Here is a 15,754-nt window from a genome sequence, read left to right on the forward strand (position 1 = left end):
AAAGAAAGAAAGAAAGAAAGAAAGAAAGAAAGAAAGAAAGAAAGAAAAGAAAGAAAGAAAGAAAGGACTAGATAAGTTCGAGTTTTGACATTATTATTATTATTCCTAAAAACTACTGTTAATGCAAGAGAGCAATGCTCCTCACAAATGTTCATCCTGAAAAGCATCCTGAAAAGCATCTTAAAGAATGTTAACCTGCAATATGATGAAATGCATGTTTGTGAAAGTGGACACATCTGTGAGCAATGCCATGTAGTCTTACCAACTTCCGACTAAACATGACTCCCTCGTGCCCCAGCAAGCGTGCTGGCATAGTGGTGATTAAATGTGGTCTCCGCAGCAGGCTCCTTTAAGAGCCAGCAAGCTAAAGAATGAAGCATCAAAGTCATTACAGTTTGAAAGCTTATCTAAAATTAAAACAAACTGTTCTGTTTCCCTCCCCTAATGCTTTTAAAGGCTTCTCAATTGATCTATTTCTCTCTACTTGATAAAACTGCTAAACTAATGTGCTGGGGATGTTTAAATTCCACATCAGTGGATATTTTTGGAGGTTTCTATATAGAGCAAATGCACTAAAGCACGCCACACCTCTTGGTAGCTTCAACGAGATCGTAGCATGAGAAAGGATAAAGCTAATGAGAACACTTAAAACAGCATTGCAGGAGGGACATTTGAACTATCGGGACATGTAATCAGCCATGACAGCTGTCTTCAAATATTCGGAAGAGGGATTAAACTAGTTTTCAGTGGTCACAAGAGACAAAGAACCCAGGATCAATTTGTGGAATTAAGAGAGAAAGAGATTTCAGGGCAGCATAAGGAAGAACTTCTCCACAAGAAGTCGTCTCAAAGTTAGAATGGGCTGCACTGGGTAGGATCACCTTTATTAGGGATGAGGACATCCTGATGGGATGGCCACTCAGTGCACGTGCTCGGGAAGGATTTATGCTCTGGATATGGTTTGGGCTGTATCAACTTCCAGTACCCTTCCCACCCTGGGATTCAGAGGATTATGCTTGTGAGACAACTGGTCAGAGGTGGGCTGGCACTTGGCAACATAGAAAAAGAAAAAAAAAGAGAGAGGAAGAAGAAGTCCACGCCTTGATTTGGGCAGTGGCATTTCTAATCTGTACTGTTACTCCTCCTGGGATGATGATTTCGCAATGTATTTTCCTGGGCTTAACCGGTAACATATTTCCCGAGGATGGTAAAATATGCTAAGGAATCAGGGTGATGATATCTGAACATAAGAACAAGTGCTCTTCGTGATCATTTAGTTTAACAGAACGCATCCATTTCTGACATCTGTAGCACTTGCTCAATGGATTGAGTATAGTCACATATGAAATTCTTTTATCTAAGTAAAAGTGTATCAGATAGCTGGTGTGTACCAGGCACTCTGCTGGACAGCGGCATTGCACGGACAAGTAAGGCATATTCGGTGCCCTGCAGTTATTCACTGTCTCGCTGGGAAGAGAGGCATCTAAACAGGTGTTACTAGCGGAAAAGGAACAAAATGCAAGCGATAGCCCACAAGGCAGAATGCTAGGTGAAACGGTGTGAAATGTGTCAAAGTCACCAAGGTCAACGGAGGATTTGTGTGGAAGGACCATAGACGTGGGGCACAATTACTAATTTTGGGGAGCCCTCCAAAGTTACCAGGAGATGTGTGAAGTCTGGCTGCACTTTATCAAATATTCTGTAGTGCACAGTCCGTACTCCAGTAAGAGATGCTCATGTGAAATCTGGGGAACAAAATGGACTATCAATCCTCGGGTTTTCACACCCCTTAAATCTAAGCCTCTTGTCTTTATAGGAATAAGGGAATAAGCACATATTCTTGGTAGAAAAACCAATGATTGCAGTCTGTATATAACTCGTTCCTCCACTTTCTTTGCCCTTTCTACATTTTCTGATGTAGTGTCTGACAAATGTCTGACACACGTAATCTTTTTTTTTTTTAAGATTTTATTTATTTATTTGACAGAGAGAGAGAGACACAGCAAGAGAGGGAACACAAGCAGGGGGAGCAGGAGAGGGAGAAGCAGGCTTCCCGCGGAGCAGGGAGCCCGATGCGGGGCTCGATCCCAGGACCCTAGGATCACGACCTGAGCCAAAGGCAGACGCTTAATGACTGTGCCACCCAGGCGCCCCCGTGATCTTTTCTTTTTAAAGATTTTATTTATTTATTTGACAGACAGAGAGCAAGAGAGCACAAGCAGGGGGAGCAACAGAGGGAGAAGGAGAAGCAGACTCCCGGCTGAGCCAGGAGCCTGATGTGGGGGTCAATCCCAGGACCCTGGGATCATGACCTGATCCAAAGAGAGATGCTTAACCGACTGAGCCACCTACACATCCCTGACACATGTAATCTTAATGTCCCCTGTCTCCCATTTACAACCTGGGGTCATCCCTTACCTTATTTTCTATTATTATTATTATTTATGGTAAAGACATAGTAAGATGGTGAAAACAGGTTTGTGGGGCAGATATTTAGAAATTATTGACTCATACCTTCCAATTGATTGCCCAGAGGCACTGCACTTGTGTCAAATATTTGTCAAATTAAAAATGTTCACTGAATATCAAATACATAAGCATTTTATCGATACTATTATCTGATTCACTGACTGCAATGAAAATTCCCTGACTGAGAACAGGAATGAGTGATGCAGATAAGCAAAGAGTTAAAAAGAGCTGATTGAACCGATGGTGGGTGAGTAGGTGGGAGATGGGAAGGCGTAGTTTGCAAAAGGCAGGTGGATGGAAGGATGTGTCCGTAGACCATGAAGCAACCTCAGAAGCATAGCTATCTTTAAGCAAATGAACATGACCCCAAGGATCATTATTTGAGCAATAATGGATTCACTGAACATTCAGAGGACAGTACAAATGCTGGTTTTGAAGACAATAATGGATACCCTCTGGGGCTGTTCAATAGATAAGAAATAAGGAGGAGATTCAGAAGTGTTGTAAAAGGCACATTTCAAAGTTCTAGCGGGATGAGAGGCATCTAAACAGGTGTTACAAGTGGAAACAAAAAACTTCGTTTTTTTAAAAGACTCTATTGTTACTCACTTGCTAATGAAGTCATTGAATTCTGCTGACCACATTTCAGGCTGTCTTAGTTTGGGGGGTGGATTCCTAGAAAAATAAGAATCAAGGTTGGATTGTGCACATTGGTCAGTTGGTGCAAAATCAGAGCTGGACAGACTAGAGCATTAATTAGTGTGATCAGAGGTTCTGCCAGGCATAATCAAGCATGACCACAATTTTCCGATTCAAAGACAGATAATTATTTATTAAGCATTCTTCATATAAAATGACAGCCTCCTTGTTTCTCGGAAAGCACTTAATATATGACCCAATTTTTCTTTTTTTTCTTTTTTTTAAAGATTTTATTTATTTGATAGAGAGAGACACAGCAAGAGAGGGAACACAAGCAGGGGGAGGGGGAGAGGGAGAAGCAGGCTTCCCACGGAGCTGGGAGCCCAATGCGGGGCTCGATCCCAGGACCCTGGGATCATGACCTGAGCCGAAGGCAGACGCTTAATGACTGAGCCACCCAGGCGCCCCTATGACCCAATTTTTCTGATACTTTTTTTTCTTTTAAGGAATCTTTTTGCTTTTACCTGAGCGCCCTAGGGGGAAGCATCAATACTTGGCAAAATAGAAACAGCGAATACTGGGGATTTATTTATTTATTTATTTATTTATTTTTTTACTTTGAGTCCCGCAGAAGTCTCTGAGGAATATCCAGGGTACACAGAGGTGATCTGAAAGGTGTGTCATTCAGAATACAAGGGACACTGGAGCAGACAGGGGCAGAATAGAACCCTCAGGAATTGTTCCGTTGCCGCTGGAAACAAGGTTACGAAAGTAAGGAACTGGAAAATATGATTAGCTAGAAAGCTCTGAATGCCACTTAAAATATTTTATTATTAGTTGCCTTTATTTTTAGGCCAAACAAATCTTGTTCTTCTTTGGCATGTTCATGAATACGAAGGCACCTCCCTTGGAAATGAGGCTGATCTAAGTCTGTAATCAAGCAACATTGATCAACCATGATAGCTGAATTTGCCGAAATACTGCTTTCCACTAATCCTAACAGCTCTTTGTTTTCATTAAGTGGGATGGAAACACTTCATCTTCACTTCTGTATTACTCCTTAAATAGCTTATAATGAAATTAGTGTACAGTTTATATAGGCTCATTAAAGAAAAGTGCAGCCACTCATCTACCCTACATCACGCCTCGAGCTCATTGTACAATTCTTAGGACTGTTTGAAGATTGCTGATTTGCACATTAAAAGAAGTAATTCTCTTCCCCAGTAGTCTTGCTCTGTTTCTTGTCCTCCTGAAAATTTCCTTTCTAAGAGATTTATTGGCTTGCTTGGAGTATAACAAAGTTTTGATGATTTTAGAACACTTAGAATGGTAGATTTTCAGATCCCTTATTTTTTTTTCTAAATATTTCTGCAGTTTGTGTTCTAAGACCTTCATGCTAGAGGTATACCGGTGGCAGAAGGAAGAAGATGCCATTTCCAGAGGCACCTTGCTCACAGGTATAAGAAATATCAGTGGTGTCATCCCTTGTCCATCTGGTGTCATCACCAAGAATAACAACATCTGGCTAACTCTGGTAGTTTAAACCATAATTAAAATGGCCCAGGAAGTGTAGTGCTTCATCTTATAGACTGAATGACAGGAGGAGTTAGGAAATGTAGATTTTTTTTTCTTTTTCCTCAAATTTAATGAAATGTCTTAAACTTGGTATAGGGCAGGTTGTCTCTTCTTTTTTGTAATCTTGTTTCCCCACTTACCAACCAAGCAACATATTTTACAAAGAGCTAGACCTGAGATTTACATGGAAATTGTTAGTAAAGGATGACAAAGACATTATAATTCAGAACATATATATCAGACAGGAAGTTCAAAAATAAAATGAAAAATACATTCAATTCTTTGGTCTTCTACTAATTTAAATATGTGACCAATATTCCAAATGAACCCATGTAGACATGAAATCACATATTGGCATTATTTCTTTAGAACTGAGAACTGTCCCCGAGGGCTTTGTATATATGATTCTATGTGCTATAGGCACTAGGATGACAAAATTTAATAAGACTATATAACATACCACCCCACCACTGCCTTCGACCCCTGTCACCCCAGGCCCTGGGTGTGCATTCCACTGGGACTATGGTACCAGGCACAATCCTTCAGACAGTCCTCAAAGGAGAACACATGAATAATAAAAATAGGCTGTCTTTTCATATCGGTTTTCTAAAAGAGCTAGGAACTAAACAAAACATATATAAAATAGTATTTAGTTAGTAGGACAGACAGGGGAAAGTTTATCAACATATACAATGAAGGGGAAAGCTCTACACAGAAAGGAAAGTGCTTTCATGGCTCCAAAGAGATTATTCTAAGTTTACTGTTTTATATGAATATGTTCAAATATTAACATATTCAAATCCTTGCTATTGTATCAGTGAATTTTGTGTATAAATTTATTAATAATATCATTTTAAATCTCCAAAGAGAAGTCTTAGCAAGTAGCAAAAAAAAAAAAAAAAAAATCACTGGATTGACAGAGTGAGGCAAAGCCAATCACTGGGGCACCGACTGGGGCCCAGGGCCTTCCTGACAAGTTTGGGAGTGGATAAAGAGTGGGAGGGACCGCGGCTTTCTGAGCTCAAATCCCAGCAAAAGGAAGACACAGCAAGTATCAAGAGAAAGTTCTTACTTAGACCAGGGAAATGAAACCGCTGAATACATACAGTGTTTCAGAAGAGGCAGAAGATATGCTAGGCCACTATGCTCCCACCTTGCTGAAATATACTGAATATTTCCCTGATGAGCACCAGCTGAAGGAAGAAAGATGGGCTACAGATACTGTACCCCATGTTAGTTCTCTGACCTTGGAATTTTGAAGAGCGCTCTCATGGGATGCAGGTCGGCTAGTGGAGGATCTCCATCCCCTAGCTCAATGGCCGTGATCCCCAGGGACCATGTGTCACACCTGGCATCATAAGTCGTATCCAATTGCTGTTCGCATGCAATCACCTAGCAGAAAATGAAAAAAAAAGAAGGGTGAAGTTTGTGATTTTAGCAAGCACTGTAGCAAAAGCAAGCACGAAAGTCCCAAGATTTATATTAAAAATTCATGTGACAAATATTCACAGAAGTTTTAGTCATAATAGCCCCAAAGTGGAAACAACCCAAATGTTCATCAACTGGTGATAGATAAACAAAATACTGTGTAGACATACAATGGAATATTATTCAGCCATCATAAGGAACGGACTATTGATGTATGCTACCACATGCGTAAACGCTAAGAGAAAGAAGCCAGACACAAAGGCCACACATACTGTATGATTCCATTTACATGAAATGTCCAGAATAGGCAATTCCATAGGCAAAAAGCAGATTAGTGGTTGCCTAGTGTAGGACAGGTTGGGAGGAGATGGGGATTGGCTGTTAACAAGTAAGGAGTTTCTTTTAGGGGGAAAGAAAATGCTCTAAAATTAGACTGTGATGATGGTTGCACAACCCTGTGAACATACACCTAAAAGTCATTAAACTGTACACATCAAATGAGTTAATTCTATGGTATAGGAATTATATCTCCATAAAGTTGATAAAAATAAAAAAACATGCATATGAATGTTCTATTCTGTTGTGTCTCTTTTGTCTTCCTGAGTATAAAAATGTATTTTGCCCCACCAATTTTTTTCGTTATTTTATGACTTCATACATGTGGCCTAGGAATATCTTTCCAAACGCTTGGGTGAATTTATGCTCCAATTTGCCCAAGACATCCTTAGTTTATGCTTTCCTAGAGTTATTAGAAATACCATCCCCTTTTTCTCTGCAAAGTGTCGTGGCTTGTAAAAATGATACGGTCACCTACCACGGTCACTATTTCCCTTGTCCCTTTCATCCTGACACACACGGACTCCAGTCTGGGAAGGACGGCTTTATGTAACCAACAAATGCTACCTCTGAACTAGAATTTAATTTAAAAATGTCAAATAGAGAATTTCACTCTTCAACTGATAATTGAACAATCTTGCCTCTGAGGCCCTAAAAACACTAAAATAATTCTATGCCATTAGTTATGGAGAATATATTAAATTCTATTTGCCTTGCTACTTTCTAATTCTAAGAGATTTGTCATTAATAACATAGAGCTGGCATATACGCCATGCCTTCACGAGCTATATATACTTCAACAATTCTAGATAAGTGGAAATTTATTGAAATACTGCCCATCATTCATAAGTTGGAAAAATGTTTATTGCAAAAAATAAGCATAATATGCACAAAATCTGGAACATACACATACTTACTTGACAGCTTGAAAAGACTGCAGTGAACCTTTCTCTTTTAGGTAACATCCATTGGTTTGTTAAGGAGAAAAGCACTTTCAAAACCAGTTTGTGCTATTTTACTAATAATAAATAATGACATATCAGTAAAATGATGGTCTGGTAATTGCATATTTAGGAGTATCGATTTTAATTATTAACTCATTTAATACTCTAGTAATTAAATTTTAGATAGATCAAAATATTTTCCTTTACTTAGACAGTGGTTCCAAGATCCACTAATCAAAATTGCTTTTTTACTAAAAGAAAACTTAAACACATAACAATGGCTTTGTTACTATAACATGGAAAATATAAAACTAGTCTACTAATTATTTAATATTAATCAAGGAATGATACAATTATATATATTATAGTATTTATATTATTACTATGCATAAATAAGCTGCACTGTTTAATATTATCCCTATATTTTATTAATTTCTCACTTTAAAATTTTTTTTCATAAACTTTTAAAACAGTAGTAATATATCAGAATTGATATATTACTGATATATAAACTGAAGAAACTGAAGAGACTCTCACTTGAGAGTCTCTTATTCAATTTCGGTTTTGTTTATATGAGTACACTTTCTATTTTTACTCCAGGATATACACCGTGTTCAAAGAGTTTTTGAATCCATGGCACCTGGCTGGCTTAGTTGGTTAAGTGTCTGCCTTCGTTGGGCTCAGGTCATGACCTCAGGGTCCTGGGATTGAGCCCCATATAGGGCTCCCTGCTCAGCGGGGAGTCTGCTTCTCCCTCTCCTTCTGCATTTCCCCCTGTTTGTTCTGCTCTCTCTGTGTGCCAAATAAATAAATAAAATCTAAAAAAAAAAAGTTTTTGAATCCACTGGAATTTTTAAAAGATTCTTAAGATAATGTATCTTTTCTCCATGTTGTATATTCCACTTACATTTCATTTTTTTGCAAGTACTAATTGAATTAGTATTAAAATAGAAACAGCACACAAGGGTTTAATCCCCAAACACATTTCATTCTAAGATGTTGCAATATTAATGTAGTATTTGAACCACTTCCCTCTCTTCACTCCCTAGAGAACGGTAAATAAATAGCAGAATGTTTCCCAGAGGTTGAAGAGAGAGCTTTCAAACATAAGTGTTCTTTACTGATAAACATAATTAAAAAGATTAAAGGCATTAACAGTGGCTGTGGAGAGAAGATGAGACTCTAGAAAACTTTTTCCCTCAGCAATTTTGGCAGTTTATCCACAGCTTCCCAAGGGTAATGGTTTGAAAAGATTCTGTTCAAGCTGAGGGTTGCCCCCAAGCAAGACTGACTCAATGTAGGAACCTGGGATACAGGTTAATCAGCGAAAATCTGATCTTAAACAAAGGCTAGGGATTTTCATAATATTTCTACTATAATGTAAAACCGGAATCTAAGTATCAATAATATGAATACATGCTAAGCAATTAAAAGTAAATTTAATAGAAAATTAAGGCTGCAAGCAGTTTCTCTTTACCTCATCTGATTCATTCATTCAATCCTTCATTTATTCATATGCTCATTCACAGTCCACATACTGAGCACCTCCCACGTTCCTTCTCACACATGCAAAAATCATGCATGAAAACAACACAATTGACATTTTCTTCTAGTACCTTTCCAAAACACATATGGAGATGGAGTATGCATGAAAAGGAAAGTCAAGAAGGATCAAATATTACATTTGTCCCCCTCAAAACTATCTGACCTCAGGAGCCATCCAAAATGGCGTTCCTACGGATGTATTCCGATGGTGCCGAGTACTGGTGAGCTGTGCAGACACACCTGAAAGAAACAAGACTTCAATTCTTGCATTACTCACTCATGAACAGAGACTCCAATTGCAGTACATTTGCTTACAAACCACCATTAAAATTCTGTTCCCTTAACGCTGCCATGGGACTTGAACTTCGTATTTAAGTATCCTAAGTCAGGATTTCGTCATAGCCAAAATATAGAACAGTCCTCTAATTTTCTATTTCTCGTATCCAAACATCTCCATCCTAAATGCCCCATTCAAGTTTTATTACCCTATCCTGACAGTTACTCTGGTCCTGATCACACTAATCTCTATTTTTTTGACCTTCTACATTTTTAACTGTCTATATTACATAGTTTGGCATGTAATTGTTATTCGAATGATATATGCCTCCTCCCCTCTCTCTTCCTCCCTCTGCTCACTACCAAATTCTGGTGAATTTCAGAATTTTTCTATGGTGGTATGCACATAGTAGGTTACTTGTGAATGTGAATAAAATTATTTTCCATCACATGATCAACTTTGGACAAATCACACCTGCAAATTAACAGCATCTATTTAATCCAACAATGTAAATACAATCAGTTCTTTTCCTTTAGAGAGATTATAGAAGGGACTGTAATAAAGAGGTATAACCAAAAATTGCAATCTTTGTCATCCCATTAATTATACCTGGTTAGATATAATCCTAATTGACCCTTTAGAAAATTAGGAGTAAAGTCTCTCCTTGCATTTCACATTCCTGTTCCTCATGCAGGCAGGCCTGGCCTGGTTACTCTTCCCTTGACCTGCTCTGAACTTGATGGGTTACACCCAAACCATGGGCTTCCACTCCCTCATTTCCCTGTTTTGAAGATTTTATTTATTTTAGAAAGAGAGCAAGCGAGAAGGGGGACAGGAAGAGGGAGAAAATCTCAAGCAGATTCCATGCTGAGCACAGAACCCAATGCAGGGCTTGATCTCCGGACCCTGAGGATCATGACCTGAGCTGAAACCAAGAGTCACACGCTTAACCGACTGAGTGACACAGGCGCCCCCTGATTTCCCTGTTTTGAAAAGTACCTCCCAGGTGTCACATTTATTTTAGGCTCTGGCTATTTATCTTATAAGCCAAGTAGGACAAAGGCATTGATTAAGATTTAAATTTGGATACATTTGATTCTTCCAAGTTGGCATTTGACATCTGTCATGAAATTCAAAGGCCATATTCAGCCCCAAAAGTGTATTCTGGTGGTGGAAGTATGCCCAAATATTGGTGGAATATACTTGGGCACAGAGGTAGGCAGTATGTTTCAATTCCACATTAACTGCATCTCATAACTGCATAATTGCACCTACCTATTCCACCGATGTATAGTATAAATCCTGTCCTAAACAGAATCTTCATCTATGGCCTTCAAATCCTGTCTTTGAAAAAGTTAATTATTTGACAGAGAAAAATATCCTCACTAAATAATTTTTCAAATTCAAGGGAGATGATCTCATCTGTGCTTGAAGACCGTCCCTTAAATATTTTCTAACAGTCTATCTGAAGAAACAGCATCATCACTTAATAGCACATTTCTCCAGAATACACCCTCTACCTCCACCTCTACTCCAGGCATTTCAACCTTCAGAAAAATTAAATTTAAATCTAAACATTTCACAGTCTTTTTCTATAAATTAAAAGAAGTGATTAAGCTCAGATTTTATTATAGTATCAGAGTATTGTAATTTATTTATGTAAGTGGGAAAAGTAAATGGATTTTATTGTATTTTTTAAAGATTTTATTTATTTGAGAGAGAGAGAGAGAGCATGAGCAGGGGGAGGGGCAGAAGGAGAGGGAGAAGCAGACTCTCTTCTGAGCGTGGAGCCAGATGCAGTCAGATCCCAGGACTCCCAGATCAGGACCAGAGCCGAAGTCAGATGCTTAACCAACTGAGGCCCACAGGTGCCCTGCAAATGGATGTTAAAATCAATTCAATTTAAAACTGATTCTAAATTTACTAAGATTTATTCTAAAGGCATTTATTTATTTATTTATTTATTTATTTATTTATTTATTTATTTAAATTTACCTTATACTTGATCTTTGTTGAACATTTTTGTCTCAATTTCATAAAGAGATTTTAAGAATTCAAATGTCATTTAACTGAAATGTAAAGGGAAAGGAAAAAAAAAACACAACCAAGTAATAAAAAAAATAAAAAGTTTTGCTCCAGGTAGGAAAATGACCTTTTAGAGTAATCATGTGATAGTTTTATTCTCTTTCTGAATATGAAGAAAAGATTATGTCACCAGAGTTGGCATTTCTTAGTAAGTGGTCATGTCCTGGTGTCTGAATTTATAACCATGGATGGTTGGAATGGACCTTCCTGCCACACTCCACAGGAAATAAATATACATGGAAAGATACAGGAAAAAGGTTTTTTAGGGTGTGATATGTGACCCATGGTAGTCCATTCAGATTCTTTTTCTTGGAAATGTGAATCTTGAGTGGAGTGGACACTCAGGGAGGAGGTAATTAGAGCTAAGTCATCCAATGGCAGGGCTCTAAGGATGGGTCCAGGTGATGCTGCTCCTGAGGACCAGGGCTGCCATAGCCCTATTCCTAGGAGGCCAGATGGCCCAGCTTCTTTCTCCCTCTTGACTTTCTAAGGCTGTCAGTGTCGTTTTCAGTATCCTTGCCTGAGTTGGTCAGAGTTAGTGTCTGTTGCTTACAACCAAGGAACTCTAACTAATACAAGACCGAAATGATTTTATATATAAAGAGCAAATTACTAAGGGTAATAGTCAATAATGAGTTTACAAAGTCTAAGAGTCACTAGGTTTTGTATTAATATGAGATTACATAATATTTATATGTTACTGTGAGATTAAGAATTTTCTAGGGCAACATTTGGCCTCCAAACTCTTTAATCACACGTCCCAAAGAAGAAGAAACTTTTGAGCAAGCATACCCAATACAGATATATTATAGATATTCTCTATATATTTCCTACTATATTAATTTATGCATTCTAAAGCACATAAGGATAATTTTAAAGGATGAGATTAAATAATAGCTGTATTATGAATATGTCATAATTAGATATGAATATTTTTTCTGCACCCCATGATGCCTTGCAAGCACCCTGGTATTGATACCCTCTTCAAAGACCACTGGTCAGAAGGCAGGGGTAATGAATTACAATGTTCTTGGCGTCTCACATATCATTTAGTGGCTTTTGGGATCCTGCAGAAAGAATGCTTGACACCTGGTTCCTGTATGGCAAAAAGACACTGCAAAGCTAGAAACTGTATGGAAACAAGAAAAATGTAGTCCAGAAGGTGAAGAAGAAAGTCTCAAATAAGTGAAAAAGGAACAATGCCACTAGGTAGAATAAGAAACTCTTGAGTCGGGATGCCTGGGTGGCTCAGTCAGTTAAGCATCTGCCGTCTGCCTTTGGCTCAAGTTATGATCCTGGGGTCCTAGGATGGAGCCCTGCATTGCACCAGGCTCCCCACTCAGTGGGGAGTCTGCTTCTCCTTCTCCCTCTGCCCCTCCCCTCCACTTGCACTCTCTCTTTCTCTCTCTCTCTCAAATAAATAAAATCTTAAAAAAAATTCACACTTTGAATCTTATAATATTGGATGATTTTCACATTAAAAACAAGACACATACACAACCATGAAAGAGTGACAGAAGAAGGCCTCTGCCAAATTTCATGTGTGCGTTGAATGTGTCTGCAATCTTCCTTAAGCCTCAACATCATTTTACCAACACAACCAAATAGCTTTGGAGCTAGAAGGCCACTTAATGGTCGTAAAGTCTAACATGTTCATTTTCAGCTTGGTAAACTTCAGCTGGAGAGAGGAGTGCGTTTCCTGAGGACAAATGGCATTTTTATTTGTTATGCATTCTCACAAGAAAAGTAGCTACGAAGGCAGAAAAATGCAAAATTCTATTAAAAACGGTTGCCATAAATTACTTTAAAAGGCAACAGGAATCCAAATTATGAGTTCAGGAGCCCTAGGAAGTAAAGAAGATTAGGAAAATCATCTTGTCCAGAGAGGAAATAATGGAGTAAGTCACCAAAGTAAACAGTTATGTAAGCATATCAAGGGAGAAGATGCTAAAAAGCTGGAAAATTCCAGGCAGAAAGCAGAAAGTTGGGCTAGTGAGAGGCTTTGGGAAGGAACAGGAGGCCAGAAGGAGATGAGGGTTGAACAGAAAACAGGCTAGAGGAGAGGACAATGATCCACTGAAGGTCAAAGCCTCAGGAACATTAAGGAGGTGTATGTTAACGATTCTTTAGCCCTTTGCTTTGATTATATTGAAATTTTCATGCTGTTTCATGCCCTTCCAACAAGGCTTCCTGGGCTGTTTGATGGTTGTACAGCGACTCTGTTCCCTATTGCCTAAGGCCTGTTTCTAGGGAGAAAAACATGCCAAGAGGCCTCTGAGAGCCTTAGGGAGTCAGAAGAAACATTAAATATGTGGTTTCCAATGTGGTTTCAAAAGACCAGACAAACTCAGGAAACTTGATTTGCTATAACCATACAGCAAAACCCCTGACATTTAAAAGAGGGCAAAGGGAAGGGCATGGGATTTTGTTGTTCTTGCTAAAAATAAAATACTGCAGGAATGAGAATTGAAATTCTAAAAATACAGATTTTTTTCAACAAGAAGAGGCCATAAAATTTATTATACCATCTAATATCCTCATTTTGTGGTTGTAATTAAGATTGTCTGAAGATTAATCTGGGCATCTAGGGTATCCAGATATTTGGTCAAACATTATTCTGGATGTTTCTGTGAAGGTGTGTTTTGGATGAAATTAACTGTGAGTGAAGCAGATTATCCTCCATACTGTGAATAAGCCTCAGTCAGTAAGTGAAGGGCCTTAACAGAACAAAGACTGACCTCCATCGGGTAAGAAGGACTTCTGCCAACAGCCTACCTTTGGACTCAAACTGTAACTTTTCCCTGGGTCTTCAGCGTGCCAGCTTAACGTCACATTTTGGAGTCACCAAGCCTCCATAGTCACACGAACCATTTCCTTAAAGTAAGTCAATCTCCTCTCCACCCCCCATCCCCAGCCCACCAGAGCTTGTTGATTCCAGTTCTCTGGAGAACTCTGGCTGATACAGGTTTTGGTACTGAGGAACAGAATCTTAAAGATGAGTTTTCTAAATTGGTTCTGGGGTTTCTGAAACGGGCTTTCTAATCTGGTTAGATCAGAGACATTAATGGCTCTATTTCCAGTAGTAAAGAACACTGATAGGCTGTGGCATGATGTGGCAAAAGAGGTACCTGAAGTACCAGCACTGCACACTTCTAATCAAACACTTATAAGAGGCATGGTTCAGGGGCACCTGGGGGGCTCAGTCGTTGGGCGTCCGCCTTCGGCTCAGGTCATGATCCCAGGGTGCTGGGATCGAGCCCCACATCGGGCCCCTTTCTCTGCGGGAAAGCTTGCTTCTCCCTCTGCCTCTCCCCCTGCTTGTGTTCCCTCTCTCACTGTGTCTCTCCCTGTCAAATAAATAAACAGAATATTTAAAAAGAAATAAAAAATAAGAGGCATGGTTCAGGGTGGTATCTTTGGGCATTTTGTCAAACTAAAGAATATAATGAAATTGGCTCATTTCTACTAATGTCACTGGACAAAATGAGGATGAAAAAAGGATGAGCTCAGGGATTCAAATTCCCAGCTCCAGTGCTGCACAAACGACCTGAAAGCTTCTAAGTGGGTCCTGAAAGAGACCCTTCTTTCCAGCTGATGCAGAGCTGAGATTATTGAAAGCCAAACCTAGAATCTCCTTATTAAGGGTGTGGGATGATGGTGGAAGGAGTAAGTTGGGTCAGGCTGAATTTCCTGATACGGACCCACTTAAGCAGAGACTTTGCATTTAAGATTGCAAATGTTTAGAAAGTCAGAAAGCGTTCGCCGGTTGGCTCAGACATGGATTTCTCATCAGGAAATTCATATTCTCATAATGTTTTGCATATGGGGATATCAAAAATCTCCTGACATTCTTGTACTTAATATACCAAAGGACATTCAAGGTTATCTCCAGCTTTAGCTTTCAGTGAGTCTAAAGATGACACAAGGTAAGTGATTCTGTGCAACCACTACTCTTATCCACACTAATGTGATTTCCCCTGGAAATCTGTCCTCTCTCCAGTCTACCTGGCACTAATCTTTCCCTTTTTTTAATACTCAGCTCATACCTTGTCATGGAGATTGTGTAGTGCTTTCTCTAAAAACATCAAGATCACACTACTCGATGTACAATCCTTGGCTTTGAACAGATAAACCACCCACCTTGAGCTGTATGTGTCATGTGATTATGTATGACTTTGTATGTGTGTATACATGTATAGTATTGGACCTCAGTTATAGAGAGTTGAGTACAGTTGACCCTTGAACAATGTGGGGCCTAGGAGTGCCAACTCCCTACACATAGTCAAAAATATGTATATAATTTCTGACTCTCCAAAAATTTAACTACTAATAGCCCGCTGCTGACTGGAAAATTTACCAATAACATAAACAGTCAATTGCCACATATTTTGTATGTCATATATATTATATACTGTATTTGTAAGCTAGAGAAAAGAAAATGTTATTAAGAAAGCCA

General features: G+C 38.9%; 1 protein-coding gene across 5 annotated transcripts in view; it reads right to left on the minus strand.

The window, feature by feature from the left end:
• Positions 1-15,754, minus strand: part of MYO3A (myosin IIIA) — a 232,002-nt gene that overhangs the window by 162,744 nt on the left and 53,504 nt on the right. For 4 of the 5 annotated variants that reach the window (XM_073885535.1, XM_073885536.1, XM_025891892.2 and 1 more), the window contains exons 7-9: positions 9,100-9,176; positions 5,930-6,075; positions 3,079-3,144 (exon numbers count right to left, since the gene is read on the minus strand). In XM_073885535.1, the coding sequence (XP_073741636.1) occupies positions 3,079-3,144; positions 5,930-6,075; positions 9,100-9,176 (289 nt within the window). Of the gene's footprint in view, positions 1-3,078; positions 3,145-5,916; positions 6,076-9,099; positions 9,177-15,754 lie in introns of those variants that run through there. The other variant, XM_073885537.1, reaches the window with a different exon arrangement.

Source organism: Callorhinus ursinus, unplaced genomic scaffold, assembly GCF_003265705.2.
Source record: "Callorhinus ursinus isolate GAN/ISIS: 27379988/994484 unplaced genomic scaffold, GSC_fseal_2.0 scaffold63, whole genome shotgun sequence".
Classification (NCBI taxonomy): domain Eukaryota; kingdom Metazoa; phylum Chordata; class Mammalia; order Carnivora; family Otariidae; genus Callorhinus; species Callorhinus ursinus.